Source organism: Canis lupus, chromosome X (assembly GCF_048164855.1).
Source record: "Canis lupus baileyi chromosome X, mCanLup2.hap1, whole genome shotgun sequence".
Taxonomy (NCBI): Eukaryota; Metazoa; Chordata; class Mammalia; order Carnivora; family Canidae; genus Canis; species Canis lupus.
In genome coordinates, this window is record NC_132876.1 from 36,181,847 (window position 1) to 36,197,953 (window position 16,107).

The 16,107-nt window shown below is 34.8% G+C and overlaps 1 protein-coding gene and 1 non-coding gene across 10 annotated transcripts in view; both read left to right on the plus strand.

Moving 5' to 3' along the window:
• LRCH2 (leucine rich repeats and calponin homology domain containing 2) overlaps positions 1-16,107 on the plus strand; it is a 215,155-nt gene that overhangs the window by 97,121 nt on the left and 101,927 nt on the right. For 7 of the 9 annotated variants that reach the window (XR_012026630.1, XR_012026631.1, XM_072817653.1 and 4 more), the window contains 6 exons: positions 2,729-2,773; positions 4,840-4,890; positions 7,922-7,979; positions 8,749-8,861; positions 9,045-9,182; positions 9,337-9,414. Coding sequence is in view for 7 of the 9 variants with exons in the window: in XM_072817653.1 (XP_072673754.1) it covers positions 2,729-2,773; positions 4,840-4,890; positions 7,922-7,979; positions 8,749-8,861; positions 9,045-9,182; positions 9,337-9,414 (483 nt within the window). In the remaining 2 variants the exon portion in view is untranslated. The remainder of the gene's footprint in view (positions 1-2,728; positions 2,774-4,839; positions 4,891-7,921; positions 7,980-8,748; positions 8,862-9,044; positions 9,183-9,336; positions 9,415-16,107) is intronic. The other 2 variants (XM_072817654.1, XM_072817656.1) reach the window with 1 other exon arrangement.
• LOC140628949 (small nucleolar RNA SNORA35) lies at positions 5,224-5,352 on the plus strand. Its single transcript, XR_012026862.1, has one exon. It is a non-coding gene; the product is annotated as a small nucleolar RNA SNORA35 (small nucleolar RNA).

A 16,107-nucleotide genomic window follows, 5' to 3' on the forward strand; every position in this document is an offset into this window, starting at 1 on the left:
AAGGTCAATCTGTCTCTGCCTCTTACCCTTCTCCCCCATGGAACTTGCTCCTCCTCCCTATTTATTCACGTTAATAGCAGCAGTGTCTGTCCAGTTGTCTCAGCTCTACACCTCAGTCCTCTTTGATCTTTCCCTCTCTCATTCCTCCAATCATCACTAAGATATTAATTATATGTCCTCTTTCTCTAATTTGCCACCTCTTCTACATCTTCACTGCCCTTGCTTTGGTTGGAACCCTCATTCTTGTCTAGGCAATTGTAATAACTTCTTCATTTGTTCCCTTTCTGTAGCTTCACAGTCCTTTGAGAAAACCCTGGCTTAAATTTGTTTCTTCCCTGTCTATTATCAATAACACAAAATTTAGACTTTTAAAAAACTTCAGATGCCATGATCCCCTAATCTCTAAGGTTTATTACCTGCCACAATTCACTCTCCTCACTAGCCATACTGCTACTTTTTTTTTTAAAGGCTTATTTATTTATTATTTTTTTAGAGAGAAAGTGTGGTGGGAGGGAGGGTGGGAGAGGGAGAGAGAAATCTCAAGCCAACTCCCAGCTGAGCATGGAGCCTAACAGGGTTCTCGATCTCACAACTTCGAGATCACCACCTGAGCCAAAACCAAGAGTTTGATGCTTAACTGACTGTGCCACGCAGGCGCTCCGCCATCTGGCTATTCTTTGTTTTCTGCATAGGCTGAGCTTTTTTTTTTTATTAGTTTGTGCTTTCCTTCTTCTGAGAATGCCCACTAGCCCTTTTTATTCCTGGCAAACTTCTACTAATCATTCAGGATTTAGAGATAGTGGTTAAGAGCCTTGGCTTCTAGAATATATGTGCTGCTGAAGCGAGCACGAGCCTTGGCTTCTAGAATCAAACCACGTTGGTTCCAGTTTTTAACTTAGATATTGACTGTGTGACTTTGACAAATTACCTAACCTTGCTGAGCTTAATTTTTTTCTATCCCCAAATGACTCTAATTGTATCTTTTTTTACAAGATTATTATAACTGCTGAATTACTTAATAATGTAAAATGGCTATGAGAATAGCACTTGCCCCAAGGTATACATTTAATAAATACTAGCTTATTATTCACTCAAATGTCATTCTTTTGTTTGGTTTTTTGTTTTTGTACCAATCATCCTTTATCCGGTATTAATTCTCAATTAAAATATGAAAGGATCCAGCAAATATCAGGGATTTTTGCTCTACAAAAATCTACCCTACAAAGGTCATGGCCAGGAATATAGACTGTGCCCTCTTCAGTGGTACTTGTGTAGCTGTTCATGTTTGAGTTCCTTGTATGAAAGGCAGTGGTTGAAAAGCATGTAATATTCCAGCAACATTGAAACCTCGATGATGTTCCTTTTCTTCACATTGACATACTTGTAATACTGGTAGTAACTTCTTTGAAACACTCCAACCGGTATCTTTAGAGGCGAGATCCTGCAACAGTATTCAGTTTGGCAACTCCTCTGTTTTGACATCCATGAGTTTCTTTTCCTTTACTTGGATGACTGATGGCCATCTTCAGGTCCTGGGGTCTGCTGTGCAAATGTCATTCTTTTGTTGAAGTAGAATAGAACCAAGACAATGTATTGTCAGCAAGCATCATGCGTAGGGTAGTTGTCATACATCACTGGAGAGACAATGGAGGAATTTAGGTCTGGTGTTTGTAATCCCTAATATACTGCTTGCCTTCCAATCTGTGGTTGAGCTATCAGATAGATCTAGTTTTCCAAGAGTTATGGAATATAAAGCTGCATAAGAAAGGGGGCCATTAAATAGAACTTTGAATGCCAGGCAAGGAAAGTTGAACATAATTTGAAAGTAGGTTTTTCAGTAGGGGAATCATAAGATGCAAATAGTGTTTTGAATGTTTTAATCTACCATTAATTTGCAGGATTATTTGTGGTGAGGAGGAGTTAGAAATAAGAACCCTAGAGGACTTAATAAGTCCTTTGGTGGTGAAATAAGAACTTTGGTGGTTGTCATTCTGTATTTCTGTAATTCTTGATTGTAAAAACAAAGCTTTTTGACATAGTAGCATTTTTTATTTTAAGCATATGACCTTGGTGCCTCAGTATAAAATGCAGATAATAATATTTACTTTAGTGTTGTTAGGACAATCAAATGGGTTGATATGTGTAACATACTTTTGTCAGTGCCTGGTACATAGTAATCACTAATATAAGTATTAGCTATTATCATTATTACTGTTATTGTATGGTCAATATATATACCTAACGTTATGGTTTTTCTTACCTGAAATCAGTAGGTTTCTTAACAATAGATAGCATTTTTGAATGGGGCGATTACCATCTAGGTGGGAGGTAATGGGGCCCTAGGATAAATTGGTAGTTTTAAGAATTCAAAAGAAGCAAGTCAGAGAGATTACAAAAAGAATTGACAATGATGTTTTGGATATAGTGGATTAAGAAAACTGAAGAGTTTAAGACAACTTTCAGATAGGAAACCTGAGTTGAATGGGAAGTGGATCGGCTCAGGAAGGAAATGTTGCTAGATATATAGAACGATGCCTTGCACATGAAAGCCCTCCATGTATTAGCTATTAATAAGTGTTAAGATTGTTTAAACTGGTTATATAATTAATGTTAGTATCAGATAATTTAATAAAAGTGCCAAAATATGAATAAACCTCACGTATAATTTACTGGTAGAGAATTCATATGTTCAAAGAAAAATAAAGTGTATGTTTTAAATATTTTTCAGTATAAATCATCAAGGAAGAGTTCAAGTGGCAATGAAAACGATGAGGTGAGAAAAGAGGGTGATAGTAGCAATTATTTAAAATGTTTACTTTTCATATGTAGTTGGTTCATCAGAGTAAAATGTAACACCTCTGTCAGTTTCTTGGTTAGTGATTTAATGCATGTTTTTTTCCAATAATAAAAACTGAGTATCACCATGCGGTTATTAATTTAATTATATAGTTTCCATATATCCTTTATTTTGAACAGAATTTCTGATAGTTCAGTTTTAGAATTCTATTAACATTTGTCTTTTACATTTTCTCATCTTCTGTCTTACTAAATCAACCTCGTAGTCAGTTGAGATTCTTTTGGCATTTATTAATCTTTTTCTGTAAATTCTGTGTACTGTTTTAACATTTTTAAAAATTAGGTTGCTATAGTTTGTGCATTATTATAAATTTTTCTACCTTACCATTTAAAATTATGCAGCAGCCTAGCATTTTTGAAATGACACTGTGTCATCACCATAAATACTTAAGCTTTGTGTATTTTTGATTGGAGGGATTGGTAGTTAATTTGATATTGAGTACTTTGCAGGGCTTCTGAAAACTTTAATTTTAGGTAATGGAATCACACAGAAAATGTTTGCTGAACCCTGAGCTAGAGGTTCAGCTTGGCTATTGTCTCTGTCCCTTTGTGTTTTATATCCACTTTGGTCTTGCCTGCTTTAATATCTAATGTTACCAAAGAACTAACTTTTCTTTTTGATACTGAAGTATTTTGAATACATTTTCCACCTGTATTTCTGCTATTTCTGCCCTGGCATGGGCCTTAGCATTTTTTGCCTGTACCACCACAATAGCATCCTTGCTCTTTTCCCTTTCTCCAGTCCATTGTCCTCTCTGCAAGCCACAATGATTACTCCAAAGAACACAAAAACGGGATGAGGTCATCCCCTTGCTTAGAAACCTTCACTATGTCCTGTCACTTAGAAGATAAATTCTTGGTCCTTCCTGATCAGACCCCTTCTTAGCACATCAGCCTCAGCTCATGATCTGTTCAGTTTTTTTTCTTGCTTTTCAGTACTCTCCAGCAATATGGACTGCTCAAAGGTTTTCTGCATCATCGTTTCATTTTTGCTTCTGTGCCTTTGTCCTTGTCCTCTCATCTTGGAATGTTGTTCCCTTCCTTCTCTTTCTGGTAAACACACTACTCAGTTTTTCACTTTTTCAGGAAATTTGCCCTTTCACTCCTACCATTTCTCTAGGTGCCCCTTACCTGTGCCTCATCATATACCATGCATACATAGCTCTAACACTGTACTGAGAAGGTTGTATTACCTGTACAAATGAATCTGTGTTCCCCCTAGACTGAGAGATCCTTGAGTGGATGATATTTTACTCAATTTGAATACTCCACTGTTGTCTAGCACAGTGTCGACATATAGTAAGCAATCATCTTTTATTGAATGTTGAATGAATGTCCTATGTGGCATGCATATTCAAGGTTAAATGTGAAGATTTTTGTATTTGGTTGGTAGTCATTCAAAAAACATGGATTGTTTAATATTATTTTATGCAGTTAAGTTCTCTAATTATTTCTAAGCCTATATTAGATACACATAATTTCCCAGGTAAAATGTTCTTACTTGGAGGGATGGAAATTTTGCATGCTTCCATGTATCTCTCTCAATGGGATTGTACCATCCCATTGGCATTTCCCATCAGGAATTAATCATAACATGTGAATCTCTTCTAAGAAATATGGAAAGATTTTTTTCATTTGTGTTCTTTAAAAGAAATAGATTTATAGAAATATTTGATGTGAATAGGTAGTGCTTCTGATACCTTAAAGTGCTTATGAATCAATCACCTGGGGACCTTACTGAAGTATAGAGTCTGGTTTAGCAAGTGTAGGGTTGGCCTGAGATTCTGCATTTCTCACCAACTCCAAAAGGGTGCTGAAGCTGTTGGTTCACAGACCACACTTTGAGTGGCAAGGTGGTTGATAGTATTTTCCAGATTCTTCCTTTAGCAATTGATCAAAACAGTTTTCGGTTTTTCTTTTATATGTCTAAATCATCATTTGTATTTTAATTTCATCTTTCATCTTTTTATTTTTTTATTTTAGCAAGACAGTGATAATGCTAGTATGTCACCACAATCTCCAGTATCATCTGAGGTACAAGTTCTGTTTTTATGTGTTTACATAGGTTTCTTCCTCGTCTCTTCTCTCTAGCTTCATCTTTCTTTTTCTTTTAAACAATATAATTTATTCACCCATGTTAAAAAATCCACAGTAGGTTAATTTGTACAAATCTAGCCTATAAAAAATTTTAAGAACACCATCTTTTGTACAAATATTCATAATAATAATATCACCTGAATTACTTAGTGGAAAATTCCTATAGAACATAGAGAAGACTTTATAAAATTCTTTTGTTTTGTAATTCATCTATATTTTGAAATAAATGATAAGAACAGCTTTGCAATTTTAAATTTGAAAGAAGTACTTCAGCATTGTGCAATGGCCTTTGGTTTTTCTCATAGCCAATTAGGTCTGAAAGCAATGCAAGAGAAACTTCCTTTTTCCACGAGAAACTTCCCTGTGGTGGGTTGTTCCTATCGACAGAAGGGTACACATTTACTGGCATCTTAGACCTAAGGGAGAACATGGGGAGAAGGGGTGGGTGAAAGTTCGCATTTGTGAGATCTCACCCAAATACTCTGGTGATTGATTCTTCTAATTTAGTTAGATGGATTACTTTACAACAAGAGATAAATTTTAAAATTCGCAACAGTATCTTTTCTATTTCAGATTACCTTCTTTAGTGTTCTAAAAGTGTGTTGGCATTAGTAATAAATAATTATGTATTCATTTGGTGAATTCAGAACTTTGTCTAAATGTTTGGATCATCCATATTCACCATATAACTTTAGTTAATTACATAGATAGGTATTTCGTTTTATATAGGCAGTGTTAATTTTTTTAAAAGCCAGGATCATTTGTTTATTGTTTTGGATGAGTTGCATTATGAAAGTTTTAAATGGATTTGGATATTAGCTTTATAAACATGTTCCTAAATTATTTATATGAGAAGTAAAATTGTTTGCATTCTTTTAGAAAGCAATATAAATTAAGATATCCTAAAATTAGTCTTTGTTGCATGCTTTTGTTAATCCTTTCTTTTACTTTCAGTTATAATAAATGTAAGCATATAAGTGACTAGTTCCCTGGTTGCCTTATGATTTTATGATCTGTGCTCATGGGGAGAGTATTAGTGCCAGTTTTCTCAAATTATATTGCTTTTATAATACATTTTGCTTACATTTGGATAAATGAAGTTTTGGGGAATTCATGATGCTTTAACCAATATAATGAAGACAAACTGTGAGCTTGTGGATGGATAGGGTGATGAACAAGTGTTTTGGTGGCTCAGCTAGCATTCAACTGGAACTGCATATAACATGTTAATCAGCAGAAGATTTAGAGAATCAACAAAATTCTGATTACTTCCATCTCGTCTGTGAAAGAAAACGGTAAAAATCAATTAGTAAAAAAAAAAAAAAAAGGTAAAAAAAAGAATCAATTAGTATAGGGACGCCTCGATGGCTCAGTGGTTAAGCGTTTACGTCAGCTCAGGGCGTGATCTCAGTGTCCCTGGATAGAGGTCTGCATCGGGCTCCCTATGGGGAGCCTGCTTCTCCCTTTGCCTTTGTCTCTGCCTCTCTCTGTGTCTCTTATGAATAAATAAGTAAAATCTTAAAAAAAAAAAACAGTATAGTACTATACTATTTTTTAAATTTAAATTTAATTAAACATTTTTTTTCAGTAGGCTCCATGTACAACATGGGTTTTGAACTCACAACCCTGAGATCAAGAGTCTCATGCTCTACTGACTAAGCCAGTCAGGCACCCCTAGTATAGTACTGTACTGTTTTTTAATTTAAAAAAAATTTAAAAATATTTTATTTGTTTACTTGAGAGAAAGAGAGAGATGACAAGTAGAAGGGAAGGACAGAAGGAGAAGCAGACTCCCTGCTCAGCAGGGAGCCCTATGCAGGACTTGGTCCCAGGACCTGGGGTCATGACCTGAACTGAAGGCAGATGCTTAACTGACTGAGCCACTCTTTTTTTTTAAAAGTAGTCTCTATGCCCAGCATGGAACCCAACACGAGGCCTGAACTCAAAACCCTGAGATCAAGACCTGACTTTAAATCAAGAGACACTTAACTAACTGAGCCACCCACGCATTCCTAGTACTATACTATTAACAAAGTGCTTGTCTATACACTTGAACCTAAAGTAGTCCCATGAGCTGGGTATTATCCTCATGATTTTGTAGCTAAAGAGATTGGTAACCTTTACCAAGCTAAAGAGATTGGAACATTTCCCAATCAGTAAATCTCAATCATTTATTGACTCCAGTCAGTGAATGGTAGACAAGTGACTGAAGCCAGCTGCTTCACAGCTATTGCAAATGTTAAATAAGGTACTGCTGAAATTATGAAAGGGATCTTTTCACCTTTGGCAAGCCCAATTTCCAAAGTGCTTTTAGTTATCTCAGTTACTTCACGACAAACACCCCATTTTAAGTATGAAGAAATAGTCACAGAAATTAAATGTTTTGCTCAAGAGTTAGCCTAAACTTTCTAACTCCAAGCTCAGATTTTTAAAATATACCATTTCTTTCAGCAGCACACCACTGTGTGAAAGCACTTCGAAACAATGTATATTCAAATAGAAGAGATGATAATTTATCATTTATTAATATCAGCTATCATCCCCTATTAGTGTGAATATGCATATTTGTCTCAGATTATCTACTAAATGTCAGGTCATTAGTAGATACTGAGTAAATATTGCTAACCATTTACTTTTCATTGAAGCTTATTTAATTTTTGTGGAGGCTTTAATCTGGTTCTTCATTCAAAAAATAATACCTATTTATTTTATGTAATTCAGTAATTTTTATTTTTCCTTACACTAGGAGAGGGAAGTATTTGCAAGCTTATGTAGTCAGATCAATTAGCAAATATTTGTAGACTTTTAAAAAGTGAAATGTATCAATTTGAATTGAAATACAGTTTGCCTTTCTGTACTCCACCAATCATGGAAACAAATAAATACATCTAAAGTTGGAATGGATATAAATAACTGTCTTGACTATTTTGAAAGAAAAGTGGTTTTATTTCTTTTTTTTTTTTTTTAGGAATATGATAGAACTGATGGTTTTTCACATGGTCCTTTTGGCTTGAAGCCTAGATCAGGTAAGTGCATATTCTGCAACTAAAATTTTTTGGTTATATATGAAACTAGAGTTTTCCAGCTTAAGTGGGATTGATTCCGTAGTTTTAAGTACACATAGATTCTTTCCCCTCTCTTAAAAGTAATTTTCTCTTAACCTTATTTGTCTTTCCAATTCCCGTTCCCCATTTCTTTCTTCCTCTTTACCTTCAAGCTCCTGAAACCTCAGCTTTTTGCCTTAGATATACTGCAGTCTTATTTCCACTCTACTGTGACTGCTATTAGAATGACCACTCTGCCAGCAGACCAAACACTGTTTGAAATTATAGCACTCCATTATATTGTGGTTTTAAAAAGGGATCTTTTCGCATTTGGCAAGCCCAAAAGAAAATGGATCCATGTTACTTGGCAAGGTATTGAATTATAGTTTTTATTCCTGAATAACTGTATTGACCTTCAAGAATAATTTCCTTTTTCTTTAAATATAATAAAGGCAGATTTATGTTCAATAATAATTTTTAACCTGGATCATAAGTTTTTAATAACTAGTATGTTTAAATAAGAACATGTGTAGGTGGTAGAAATCGTTACACTTGTCTTCCCTGTTGCTTTCAGTTGTGCAGATAAGTAGATTTCAGTTATAATCTGTGAAAAAATATTTAGAATGTATTAATAAGTAATAGTGTTTTATGTAGTTTTGTACTGATTCTTCATTATCATGCCTCTTTTCCCACCACTGGTTGAGTCTTCCTATTAGCCTTGTGATAAGCTAGGAACTTTCTCTTTTTATAGCTTTTAGCCGCTCATCTCGTCAGGAATATGGGGCAGCAGATCCTGGATTTACGATGAGAAGAAAGATGGAACATCTACGGGAAGAACGAGAACAAATACGACAACTTCGGAATGTAAGTGAGCTTGACCTTACAGATCTGCTTTGCGAAATGGGTTTAACTTGGAAAATTAGCAAAGTATCTGCATTTTATTTGCAAAGCTTTTTAGAAGTTTGAATTATATAATGATTAGTAATATAAATATGTAGCATATCTATTTAGATAGGATATCTGTGATTTATATCCATTTCTTTATAGAATCTTGAATCCAGGTTAAAAGTAATTTTGCCTGATGACATTGGAGCTGCGCTGATGGATGGAGTTGTTCTTTGCCATTTAGCCAATCACATAAGGCCACGCTCTGTAGCTAGTATTCATGTGCCATCACCAGCAGTGGTAAGTTTTGTCTATAATTTGTTAGTTTTCTAAAGGGAGGTAGAGCTTCTTGAAACTGTCTTCAAATAATATACCTCAATAAATTTAATTTTTAGTATTGATAAATTTCTGTATAAATATGCCTGAAAAATGCCTTTTTCCCCTTACTTTACAGCCTAAACTGAGCATGGCAAAATGTCGAAGAAATGTAGAAAATTTTCTTGATGCTTGTAAAAAGTTGGGTGTATCACAGGTAACTGTTATTTTTCTAACAAAATGATCACTTAAATATTAATTTATTATGTGCATACTGGGGTTCCTCTTCACAATCAGAATGAATAATGCTTTCTGAACATGAAAATCAATACCTTCCCTTAGTACCTTTTACTGAGTTCTAGCTTGAGTCATAGCAGTTGTCTAATGAATGTTTTCAAGCTGCTTTTAAAGTGATTTATAAAATAGGTATATATATGGAAAAACTCCATAATCATACTGAATAAACTGTATTCATTCATTCCATATCACTGAATAAACATGACTTAATGGCTATATTAAACCCTTATCATGATGCAGTTGCTACTTTCATTTTTTCCTGCTGAAAGACATTTGGACTCCTTTGTAAATCCATGGGTAGACTCAGATTGAAGATTTGCATTCAGTGTTAATTATATTTTAAACTTTATTTAAAATGCCAAATTGGAAATCTTAGTAACATATTATGGTAATATCTCATGAGACAAACTTTGTCTAAAACTTGTAGGAATTGGCTTATGTTTCACATAATAATTACAGTACTGGAAAACTAACAAAGCAACATTATAAATGTGTAAGAATACGAATAATTAAAATATTGCTTTTTTTAGAAAGCATAATAGGCCTAACATCAAGATGATTGACTATTGAGAGGCCATAGTGTTGTTAGGAGATCACAATATAGTTGTGCTTTTTTCCTCTTTTATTTTTAAAAATTTATTTTTATTGAGATATTATAAGTAACACATAACGTTGTATAAGTTTGGTGTATAGTGTGTTGATTTGATACGTTTATTATAGAATTGTGCCTGATTAGCTCTTTTTACCTGTAATTGTAATCTGATCTACAGATTCCACTTTGACCTCTTTCCTCAAGTGAATAAATACAATATATATAGAAAGAATCAGTTGAATTATAGTCTAATTTATAAACTACACGCTATTCTTTTCTAACTACATCTCTATACTTGACATGGTGTTTTAAAATTTTAACTCTTAAACATTTTTATATTAGTTCTTTCTTTTTTTGTCCTATTAATCTCTTATTGAGAAAACGAAAATTAGGAAGGTTTGTTTTCTAGTTGTGATTGTATTATATACATTTTTCTCACTGAAAATGTTCTTGCATATATAAATAGGTCATTACTTTTTATTGCTGAGTAGTATTTCATTGTATGAATATATCACAATTTGTGGTCTATTGACCTCTTGATGACCATTTTTAAGAGTTTCTTGGGGGGCATTTTCAATAAACATTCATTGAATGAATGCACATTTTACAAATGAGGAAACTGAGACACAAAGAAAGTAGGGAATTTGTCCAAGGTCACATCTTTAATAAACGGTGCAGCCAAGCTGTCAACTCCTGTGGTCTAACTTCAGAACATTTCCTCTAACTTGGATATTCTCTATTTCTGTTTGTTTACATGAAAAAAAAAAAGGCATTGTAGCATACTCCAGACCTTCTTGGTACAGTAAACCTGGAGGATTAATGAGGACGGTCTTATGAAAACTGTTCTACTTAGCATACTCTAATCTCTCCTTAGCTTGTTTTAGAGAAGGATTAGTGCCCCACCATGCTTATCATAAAAGGAACTATGGAAGGACCAGTTATCGACTCCCATTTTCAAAACTCTCCAGCTGCTGCCAGTGGTGGAAGAGTTTAATTGTTAGCTTCAGTTTGTTTTTTCCCTGACTTAGAAATGGTAAATAGAGTCAATTTTTTCATTTTAAGATTTTTTTGTATTTAATAGGTTTTTTGAGGTATAATTGACATTCAGTAAAGTCCATATAGATAAGGTGTTTTTTGACATGCATACACAATGAAATCATCACCATAGTCAAGGTAATCTGCATGTTCTTTACCGTCAAAACTTTCCTTGTGTCCCTTTGCAATCCTTTCTTCTCGAGATAACCATTAATCTGCTTTCTGTTAATATAGTTTAGTTTGTGTTTTCTATCTAGAGTTGTACATAAATGGAATGATAGAATATGTATGATTATTTTCTGCCTTTTTACACTCAGTATAAATTTTTTTTAAAGATTTATTTATTTATTCATTCAGAGAAAGAGAGAGAGAGAGAGGCAGAGACACAGGCAGAGGGAGAAGCAGGCTCCATGCAGGGAGCCCGATGTGGGACTCGATCCTCGGTCTCCAGGATCACACCCTGAGCTGCAGGCGGCGTTAAACCGCTGCGCCACTGGGGCTGCCCAGTATAAATTGTTTTAAAGACTCACTGAAAATGTTCTTGCATATATAAATAGACCATTACTTTTTATTGCTGAGTAGTATTTCATTGTATGAATATACCACAATTTGTGGTCTATTGAACTCTTATTGGCCATTTGGATTATTTCCAGTTGTAGGGATCACTTAGACAAATAAGACAGCTATGAACATTTATATAAAAGTCTTCAGATATATACATTCTTTAATTTGGAGTAGATATCCAGGAGAGGAGTGACTGGAACATATGGTAGGTGTGTACTTAACATTATAAGAAAGTACAAAACTTTCCCAAAGTGATTGTACCATTTCATATTCCTATCAGCAGTGTATGAGAGTTCTAATTTCTCTACATTCTCAACAACATTTAATATAGTCAGTGCTTTTTAAAAAAATTTTTGCCATTCTAATAGGTATGTACTGGTTTGTCAGTGTGGTTTTAATTTGCATTTCCCTGAAGACTAATGATGTATACTGTATTTTCAAGGGCTTATTTGGTATTTGTTTGACTTCTTTATGAAATGTTCTAATAATTTGTCTATTTTTTAATTGGGTTGTTTTCTTGTCAGTGAGTTTGAAATTTCTCTACAAAGAATGGACACAAAGTCCTTTATCAGATGTGTGAATTACGAATATTGTAGCATAAGTCTTTGGCTTGTTTTTTCATTCCCATTAGAGTACTAAACAGAAGTTTTATATTTTTTGAAGTAAAATTTATCATTTTTAAAGATTGTGCTTTTGGTGTCAAACCAAAGAAATTCTTGCATGACTCAAGGTCACAAAATTTTTTTTCTAAGAATTTTATTTATTAATTCATGAGAGACACACAGAGGCAGAGACAGAGACAGAGGGAAAAGCAGGCTCCCCACAGGAAGCCTGATGCTGGATTTGATTCCAGGCCCCCAGGATTGCCACCTGGGCCAAAGTCAGACACTCAACCACTGAGCCACCCAGACGCCCCTCAGGTGTAGGATTTAATGATTCATCACTTATATACAACACCCAGTGCTTATTACAACATGTGCCTTCCTTAATACCCCCATCTGCCTACCCACCTCCTCTCCAGCAACCCTCGGTATGTTCTTTATAATTAAGAGTCTGTTTTATGTTTTGCCTCTCTTTTTCCCCCTATGTTCATCTGTTACATTTCTTAAATTCCATATATGAATGAAATTACATGGTATTTATCTTTAACTGACTTATTTTGTTTACCATAATTCTCCCTAGCTCCATCCATGTCCTTGCAAATGGCAAGATTTCATTGTTTTTTTATGGGTAATATTCCATCGTGTATATATAACACTTCTTTATCCATTCATTAGTGGATGGACATTTGGGCTTTTTCCATAATTTGTCTATAGTTGATAATGCTGCTATAAACATTGCGTGTATACCTTCAAATCAGTATTTTTGTATCCTTTGGGGTAAATACTTGTAGTTCAGTTGCTGGTTTGCAGGATAGTACTATTTTTAACTTTTTGAGGAATCTCCATAGTGTTTTCCAGAGTAGCTGCACCAGTTTGCATTCCCACTAACAGTGCAAGAGGATTCCCCTTTCTGTGTCCTCACCAACATCTGTTGTCTCCCGTGCTATTAATCTTAGCCATTCTGACAGGTGTGAGCTGTTATCTTATTGTACTTTTGATTTGTATTTCTCTAATGATGAGTGATGTTGAGCATCTTTTCATGTGTCTGTTAGCCATCTCGATGTCTTCTTTGGAGAAATGTCTCTTCATGTCTGTTGCCCATTTTTTAACTGAATTACTTGTTTTTTTGGTGTTGAGTTCTATAATTTTTTTTTTAGATTTTATTTATTTATTTATGAGAGACATAGAGGTAGAGACACAGACAGAGAGAGAAGCAGGCTCTTCACAGGGAGCCTGATGTGGGATTCGATCCCCGAATGGGGATTACGCCCTGAGCGAAGGCAGACACCCAACTGCTGAACCACCCAGGTGTCCCGAGTTCTATAAGTTCTTTATAGATTTTGGATACTAGCCCTTTATCAGATATGCCATTTGTAAATATCTTCTCCCATTCTGAAGGTTGCCTTTTAGTTTTGTTGATTGTTTCCTTCACTGTGCAGAAGCTTTTTATCTTGATGAAATCCCAATAGTTTACTTTTGTTTTGTTTTCCCTTGCTTCAGGACACATACCTGGTAAGAAGTTGCTACAGCCAATGCCAGAGAGGTTACTGCCAGTGTTCTCCTCTAGGATTTTGATGGTCTCCCGTCTCACATTTAGGTCTTTATTACATTTTGAATTTCTTTTTGTGTAAGGTGTAAAAAAGTCCCATTTCATTCTTTTTTTGCATGTTGCAGTCCAGTTTTCACAATACCATTTGTTGAAGAGACTATTTTCCATTGGATATTTTTTCCTGCTTTGTCAAAGATTACTTTACCATATAATTGTGGGTCCATTTTCCCATTTCTTTTTTTTTTAAGATTGTATTTATTCATGAGAGACACAGAGAGAGAGGCAGAGACACAGGCAGAGGGAGAAACAGGGTCCATGCAAGGAGCCCGATGCGGGACCCAGTCCCGGAGCTCTGGGATCCCCCTCTGAGCCGAAGGCAGATGCTCAACCACTGAGCCACTCAGGCGTCCCAATTTCTGCATTTTCTATTCTGTTCCATTGATTTATATGTCTGTTTGTGTGCCAGTACTATACTGTTTTGATCACTATAGGTTTGTAATATAACTTGAAGTCTGGAATTGTGATGCTTCCAGCTTTACTTTTCCTTTATAAGATTGCTTTGGCTATTCGGGGTCTTTTCTGATTCAGTACAAATTTTTGGATTATTTGTTCTAGCTCTGAAAATTACTAGTGGTATTTTGATAGGGATTGCATTCAATGTGTAGATCACTTTGAGTAGGATAGACATCTTAACAGTATTTATTATTCCAATCCATGGGCATGGAATGTTTTCCCATTTCTTTTTTTTTTTTTTATGTTTTCCCATTTCTTTGTGTTGTCTTCAATTTCTTTCATCAGTGTTTCATAGTTTTCAGAGTACAGATCTTTTACCTCTTTGGTTAGATTTATTCCTAGGTATCTTATGGTTCTTGGTGTATTTGTAAATGGGATTGATTCCTTGCTTTCTCTTTCTGTTGCTTCATTAATGGTATATAGAATTGCAGCAGATTTTTGTACATTGGTTTTATATCCTGCAACTTTACTGAATTCATGTATCAATTCTAGCAATTTTTTGGTAGATTCCATCGGGTTTTTTATATATACTATCATGTCATCTGCACATTGTGAACGTTTAACTTCTGCCGTGATGATTTGAATGCCTTTTATTTCTTTTTGCTGTCTGATTGCTGAGGCTAGGACTCCTAGTATTAACAGTGATGAGAGTGGACAGACATCCTTGTTTTTTTTTTCTTACTGTAGAGGAAAAGTTCTCAGTTCTTCCCCATTGAGGATGATATTCAATGTGGGTTTTCTGTAGATGGCCTTTATGATGTTTACAGATATTCCTTCTATCCCTCTTTGTTGAGGGTTTTTCATGAAAGGATATGATACTTTGTCAAGTGTTTTTTCTGCATTTAGTGACAGGGTAATATGGTTCTTTTTTTTTTTAAGATTTTATTTATTTATTCATGAGAGACACACAGAGAGAGAATGAGGTAGAGACATAGGCAGAGGGAGAAGCAGGCTCCATGCAGGGAGCCCGACATGGAACTTGAACCCGGGACTCCAGGATCATGCCCTGGTCCGAAGGCAGGCGCTAAACCGCTGAGCCACCCAGGGATCCCAGGGTAATATGGTTCTTATCCTTTCTTTTATTTATGTGGTGCATCACATTGATTGATTTGCTACTATTGAACCACTCTTGGAACCCAGGAATAAATCCCACTTGATTATGGTGAATGATTCTTTTAATGTACTGTTGGATTTGATTTGCTAGTATTTTGGTGAGGATTTCTCATCAGAAATATTTGCCTGGAGTTTCCTCGTTTTTGTGGGGTTTTAATCTAGTTTTGGAATCAAGGTAATGCTGGCTTTGTAGAATGATTTTGAAAGTTTTCCTTCCATTTCTATTTTTTTTGAATAGTTTGAAAAGAATAGGTATTAAGTCTTAAATGTTTGTTAGAATTCACCTGTGGGGCTATCTGGCCCTGGATTTTTGTTTGTTGGGAGATTTTTGGTCATTGATTCAATTTCTTTGCTGGTCATTGGTTTGTTCAAGTTTTCTATTCTGTTTCAGTTTTGGCAGTTTATATGTTCTAAGAATATATCACTTCTTCCAAATTACTTGTTTTGTTGTTATATAATTTTTGATAATATTCTCTTATAATTGTGTTTCTGTGGTGTTGTGATTTCTTCTCTCATATTCATGATCTTACTTATTTGGGTCTTTTTTCTTTTTGATAAGTCTGGCTAAGGAATGAACCAGCTCCTGGTTGCACTGATCTCTTCTATTTATTGTTTTTTTTTTTTAGTTTCTGTATCATTTATTTC